This window comes from Sycon ciliatum, chromosome 3, assembly GCF_964019385.1.
Source record: "Sycon ciliatum chromosome 3, ocSycCili1.1, whole genome shotgun sequence".
Classification (NCBI taxonomy): domain Eukaryota; kingdom Metazoa; phylum Porifera; class Calcarea; order Leucosolenida; family Sycettidae; genus Sycon; species Sycon ciliatum.
In genome coordinates this window covers 37,385,632-37,392,666 of record NC_088645.1, presented here as the reverse complement: position 1 = coordinate 37,392,666, position 7,035 = coordinate 37,385,632, and the positions used below count along the sequence as shown (strand labels likewise).

The following is a 7,035-nucleotide window of genomic DNA, read 5'->3' as shown; positions in this document are numbered from 1 at the left end:
TGTGGGCAGCACACATATATCTGAAGTGGGAAGGAAGTGGATCGGATAAACAGTCTACATTTAGATCTCCTAGAATGCATAGCGAACCATGCTTGATTTGGCGAGTCACATCATCAATATAGCTAGTAAACTGTTCCCAGAATCCTACTCTTGACGACGGGGGTCGGTACACACAAACTATAGGCAGGCACCACGTGATGCGTCCGGGTCTGCGGAACTCTAGTACCACACTCGCTGCCTCAAGCTCGCTATCATGTGGGCTTAAGTGAACGAAACCCATCCGTATTGTTCTTCGAACATACAGCAGTACACCACCTCCTCCCTTTCCTCCACATCTGTCCCGTCGAATGAGTTCAAAACCAGGCCGTGAAATCGTCGAGTCCGCGATCGACGCATCCAGCCAAGTTTCAGTAATGCATAAAATGTCCAATGTATGTGTAACGATTAAGTCATGTATATATAAAAGCTTGTTCCTAATGCTGCATATATTAATGTGGCAGATATTGAGAGACATGCACGTAGATCTACATGTACGTACCGGAACGACGGATGCATCGTCATCGTCAGGCAGGGCTGATGTACACCTTGAATTGGGCAAAGCGCGCACGCGACAGCTGTTCACTGTGTCCGGGCCCGCCATGTCCGCTGCCAAACCACCGTCGCACCCCTACGCAGATCGCGATAAGACCTGAGCGATCTCCTCATCGGTCATTGCTTTCCCCTTCAGCATGATAGTATACCTAGGAAGCGTACAGCGAATGTTGTACTCCCTGAGCTTACGGAACGTAGGCCACACATCGTTGCGTTTACTCTGCTCATCACGGGTAAGATCATGTGCAACGTAAACCTGTGTGTCGCCAAGCGCTGCCTGATGTTTATTGCGCATCAGGTGATCTTTGCCTGCTCTTGACAGTCGGACGCGAACCAGGCGGGGTTTGTTCGGTCGTGATGACTCATTGGCCGTAGCTACGATCTCTCGGTTTGCCCAGTCTCTCTGCGCTGAGCACATCCTGGGGGTTGAGCCCATTTGGGATCAGTCCGTGTACTGTCTGCACCAGCTGGGAAGATGTTTCCGCAACATTTTCTGGCACGCATCGCAGAATGACGTTATCCGCGCGAGCCACACGCTCAGCCTGCTCCTGAATGCAAGAATGTGCCAAATTTGGTGTCGACTGTGCAATGACGTCCCCAAGTCTAGCAGACAGCTTGGCAACATCCTTCTTGATGCCGGAAATGGCGGATTCCCCGCCAGACGATATTCCACCAGTCAATGAGGTCCCTGAAACACACCGGGAAACTTCACTTGCCAGTTTCTTGTTTGAGGTGCGGAGCTCTTTTAATTCTCGCTCAGCATTGGCAAGACGATCCTCGACACTGGACAGGCGCTTGTCAAACGCTGTCAGTAGTTGCTTCGTGGTGGTCGCCATGTCCTCCCGAAACTCCTTGGCAAACGTTGTGAGAAAATGCATCACTTTGTCCAAAGGGACTGTGCCGGCTGAAGGTGTAGGTATGGCAGATTTGTCCGGCAGGCGAGCAGTTTTCGTCACGGCAATTGGCCGTACTGTGACCGTGTCGCTCGAAAGCTGGTCCTCCATTAATAAACTTTCGGTCGGGCTCGCTGCTTTGGCTTTACGACCAGCTGCTCGTCCCATGTCCTGCATGGGTGTTCCTGGTATGACGTCTGGACTACACGGACTTTTAGGAGATCCTACCCTCCCACGACCAGCATGGGGTGGTGAGGTTACTCGCTTCAGAAAACTCTTAACTGCACTCGACATGTTTACTTTTCAGCTGATTTAGACTACACCAAGACTGACATGCATACTGGAAAATAGGTAATGGATACGAGCAATAAAACATAGAACGACATGTATTTGGCAGATGAGAACGATGGGGATATAGTATGCCGAGAACACTCCAATCTGCTGCACACTGCCTCCCCAGCGCCTCTGCCAGCCTGTTGCCCACAATCCTCCTAATACTTCCACCAGCCTGTTATTTCTCCTTGCGCCTTGGCTGGGGCAAGCTTTCTTTCTCTGACATTCTCTGACGCTACCAGACTTATTTTACTTCATCACCATCATCATCATCTGCATTGCCGAAAAAAAGAATAAAAGTAAAATTTAAAAAATAACAACAATAAATTATTTTACTTACTAGTATCTATTTACTTCTTGCACTCAACGCATGGTCCATGACCAGTTGACACGCAAATTGCAAGAGAGAGGTGATAGCCAACCACGGCAAGAAATGAAAGGAATACAGAAAGGAGAAGAAAGAAGGATAGACAAGCAGCAAGCAAGGAAAGATCTTATTTAATTTATACAAAAGAGAAAGACCCAGGAACTAGGAACTGGTGGTGTTAGTGGACAGCATAGCGTGACTTGTAGTTCCTTGGTCTTTCTCTTTTGTATGAAGATCCTATTGTACTACATTATGCGATCGGAGAGCATTCTTAAAGCTGGAATGGCATTTTAATATCTTAACCCACTGAGGAAGTCGCACCCAAAAGGTGTAGGACAAACAAAAAGAGGAGAATTGGTAAATTCGACGGAATTAACACGAGGAAGTGAGACTCTATTTCGAGTGGACCGGGGGCAGAGAAACCAATCGATTATGGAGAGGTGAATGGGACTTTTACCTAGGCTAATTCTGTGGATCAAAATGCAAGGCTGCTGTTTGCGATTATCTTGCAGTGGCTGAGTATTGCTGATACAATAGAGGTCAAGACTAGGAAATGCTGCTTGTGAAACAATATTTTTAAAGAAGAGATTTGTGTTGGATCTCAAGTTTGTTCACAAGATGCTGATTTAGACTACACCAAGACTGACATGCATACTGGAAAATAGGTAATGGATACGAGCAATAAAACATAGAACGACATGTATTTGGCAGATGAGAACGATGGGGATATAGTATGCCGAGAACACTACTAGTTGTCGTGCAAGTATAGTCAACATAGGGAGTCCATGCTAGACAGCAAGCAGCCACCGACGCCCTATGAAACGGTTTAGACCAGCGCATCACTAGCATCCTCCCTCCCTCCCCTCCCCCTACCACAATGTGACGTTATCTTTCACTCTGCTTCTATCACGACCATGATCTACCCTGATTGTCCTCGTTCCTCACTATTATTCATTTCCCCTCCTCCCCTCCTCATGGTTTTACTGCATTATGGCGCGCTTTGTCTGCGTAGACGCCGAGACCTTTGAGGTCGGCAGAGCAGCCTGGCCCCGCCATCACTTCTCGCCCATATCGGGAATATAGTGGACTTTCGTATAAATATTATTACAGGGTGCGACAGAGCTTTCGGCCATTGAAGAAAATGTTGAGTCACTTCCACCATTAAACTGCGCTCTTCAGATGGTGCTGGTTGTGTGCAGGAGGGTCTTGTCGGCTAAAGAGCGCAGTTTAATGGTGGAGGTGACTCAACATTTTCGTATAAAATAAAATAAAATAAAAAAACAGTCGTCCATAATTGTACCAATGTGCTTATGTTCGTGGACAATTTCTATGGTAGATGAGCTGCCAGGACCTGATAAAAACACAGTCATCACAGAGCTGATCACTAGCCCCGCTACAAAAGAACATCGCTTTGGTCGCCATAGGCAGCCAATGCCGTAGGCAGCCAACTTGGTAATCAGGCTTCTATGCCAAACGCTGTCGAAGACTTTTGCAAAGTGAAAGAAGCACATGCCAGTATGTTCTTTCAAATGTCGGGACTGCATGATGTACGATCACAACGCCAGCACAACGCTGGGGACCTTCAAATCGGCAAGGGTACCTTACACAATCGGTCACTGACTGTGCCTGGTGTATTCCTTTGCTCAATACCTGCACTGCATTATGTGTAAGGTACCGTTGGCGATTTGAAGGTCCCCCAGCATTGTTATGGAGTGGACGTCTCCTGGCAATCTGTTCCATCTGAGGGCAGAACTGTTTCGTCCTTTGTGGACACATCAGCGCAGCACAGAGAAGATGAGGCCGAACCTGATAGCAATGAAAAATATACTTCAAAAAGTACTTTCCAAAGCCGGATTTAAACCAGGCCCGAACTACTAGTGTAGTATCCCTGCCCGACCAATACGGAAGCAGTACGGAACTAATACGGAGCTTTGCCTGATGTATATTTAGTGTATCTCCGTATGTAAGCGTACGTCGTCTGCTGCATAAAAGCGGCTGCGCATTTCTGTTTTGATGAAGAGAAGATTAGATTAGATTGGATAGCAATGAAAGCTAACTCGAAGAATAAGGATTCAACCTCCAGGTGAGCACCGGAGAGAAAGTCAGTTATTTTGCCGCTTCTTCTTTCACGAACGATTATATCTCAGGTGTGTACCTGAAAGTAGAATAAAAGTAATTATTGTTGATTTCACCGCGCCTACCACTCGGCTACCCATTACATTGGTGGCAGCGGTGTGTTTTTGTAAAATAAAACAACGTGATTCGACCCCAGACCCCCATGGCTCAACCCGCAGCTTCGTGCGACGAATCAAGATGAGAATCATGTTTCTTGCCTTCCTGGGCCTGGCCCTGCTTATTAGCTTGCAGCACAGTCAGGGTGCTAGCGTGGATCATCCTTCCCTCCGCATGGCACTCACTGGAGACTCCGATGGCGATTCCAAGCGACCCGCTACGTACGTGTATACTACCGGTGGTGATGGCGAAGCTGATGAGGACGACAACAGGCAGGCTGCTGCCCAAGACAAGGAGGGTATTCCCCAAGACCAGCAGCGTTTGATTTTCGCCGGCACGCAGTCGGAAGCAGGAGCCCACTCTTCACTTGGTACTTCGTCTCCGTGGTGGGATGCAGATTTTCGTCAACACTCTTCCTGGCTAGACCATCACTCTTTACGTCGCGCAAAGCGATGCTATCGCCAATGTGAAGACCACGATTCAAGACTAGGAGGGAGGTCATTTGTCTGACGCCGAGCTAGCCGCTCTGAGTGACCGGCTCAACCGAGATGAAGATAAAACCTGGCTTGACCCCCGCCGTAGCTCCAGCGGCCGCGGTGGTTACTAACGCTGATTCCAGGTATGGCATTTTCTTTCCTCTCTTCCTTCAGTCTCCCTGTTCTTTTCAGTCTTCCTTTATGCGAGTGTGTGAATCCAGTTTAGTTTGGTAGGCGTCTGATCATGGTGAGCCACGGTTTACCCAGCTAACGTGGGACAATGTGTGTGACAACGCCCCTTATAGTTATAGTGTATTCAGTTCGGTTTTTGAACTGCGATGTTCCTGGCGGTTTGTGCCAGCGTAGTGCAGCAAGAGTGCTGTGGTTTCAGGTCCTATTTGGAGGACAGTTCTTTCCCCTTTTGACCCCGTGAGGTCGTGTGAACCTGGTGTGCTTCTACTTTATGATTTGTTATCAGTTCATTTCTTCTGTCTACTCTAAACGTTATCATTTCCGATATAATTTGCCATCTTCCGGTTGACGCTGTGTTCGTAACTCTTCACTAATTTTTTGGAAAATCACGAGGGCGTGATTATCTGTAGGAAGGGAGGGTGTAGTATCCCTGCCCGACCAATACGGAAGCAGTACGGAACTAATACGGAGCTTTGCCTGATGTATATTTAGTGTATCTCCGTATGTAAGCGTACGTCGTCTGCTGCATAAAAGCGGCTGCGCATTTCTGTTTTGATGAAGAGAAGATTAGATTAGATTGGATAGCAATGAAAGCTAACTCGAAGAATAAGGATTCAACCTCCAGGTGAGCACCGGAGAGAAAGTCAGTTATTTTGCCGCTTCTTCTTTCACGAACGATTATATCTCAGGTGTGTACCTGAAAGTAGAATAAAAGTAATTATTGTTGATTTCACCGCGCCTACCACTCGGCTACCTATTACACTAGTACCTTGCCAGAGTGCCCAAACTGACTGACAAGTCAGTGAGCTCTATATTACATGTACATGTACGTGTACATGTACATTTTGTACATGACATACTATTGTACAAGTAATTAGTTCGATGCTGCGTCCACAACTCTACATGGACACTACATTGGGAGAAATATGTACACGAAGTGTCCAAGGTCCTTGCTGAGAAATAGGGCTCAATACCCGTGTATGGATGTCCTCTGTGTACGTGCATTCACGCTGGATCAAGGCCAGACGATGTACAGGGTAAGGGTGAGACCAAATGTCTCTCCAGGATTTTTCACCCGATCCACACATGGACGGCTGTAGGGGTCACTATCCTTGTTGGCACACGGGTTGAGATAGAATCGACGTTCATCGTGGCGAAACAACTGATTCTCCTTCATGCGTTTCACATCAGCTTTGTATCTGCGCATACGACCTGCAAGGGCCAGAAGTTCCAATTTCTTGGTTCCTAGAAGTGAAGCGCAGCATGCCGAGTTCCCAAAGGGTAGTGATGGTACATATATGGGTTGTCAGATGCCAGGTAGCTTGTCAGTCTACAGACGTCCTTCAAAAAGGGCGTCAACCTTTCCCTGCAACTGGCCCTGCCAACTCGGAATTTCCCTCTTTTTTCTTTATTTTATACTTAGGTGCACAGTCCAGCAGAGAACGGAATGGGAAGACAGAACCAAGGGGAAGACATGACAATACAGCGGGAAGCCGGAGCAGCGTGCTGGGAAATTGGGCCCACCTCCCCCCCCCCCCCCATGGGTCTCGGGATCACCTGCAGGACAAAGCGCCGTAATACCAAAAAATTAAGTAGATCAGAAAAAAGAAAATGATGACAGGGAGACAGAAAGATACAGAGAGAGAGAGAGAGAGAGACAGAGAATCCAGCGCACGGCGGTCAGAATAATGTCTCCGTCCACCCATCTTCGCTCTTCTGATCAGCACTGCTTAATCAGCTCAAATGGCCGACAATAATCTCTCGCCGCAAAGTAAAGCTTGCACCCTTCTTGCACCCTCCATAAAATACCAGTATGCCCCACAAAACATACTCCTGTTCAACACCCCGATCGAGTTATGCCCCAGTATAGCTTTCGACTCTCCCGCACTTGGCACCTCCACCCACCAGAACCGATCCCTGTAAAGACTCCACTGTACAAGTCCCTAGAATA

The 7,035-nt window shown here is 47.7% G+C and overlaps 1 protein-coding gene across 1 annotated transcript in view; it reads right to left on the bottom strand.

Annotated features, from left to right (window-relative positions):
• Positions 1-6,099: 6,099 nt before the first annotated feature.
• LOC135813044 (uncharacterized) overlaps positions 6,100-7,035 on the bottom strand; it is a 27,248-nt gene continuing 26,312 nt past the window's right edge. The window contains exon 6 of the mRNA XM_065326263.1: positions 6,100-6,329. Coding sequence (XP_065182335.1) covers positions 6,100-6,329 — 230 coding nt within the window. The remainder of the gene's footprint in view (positions 6,330-7,035) is intronic.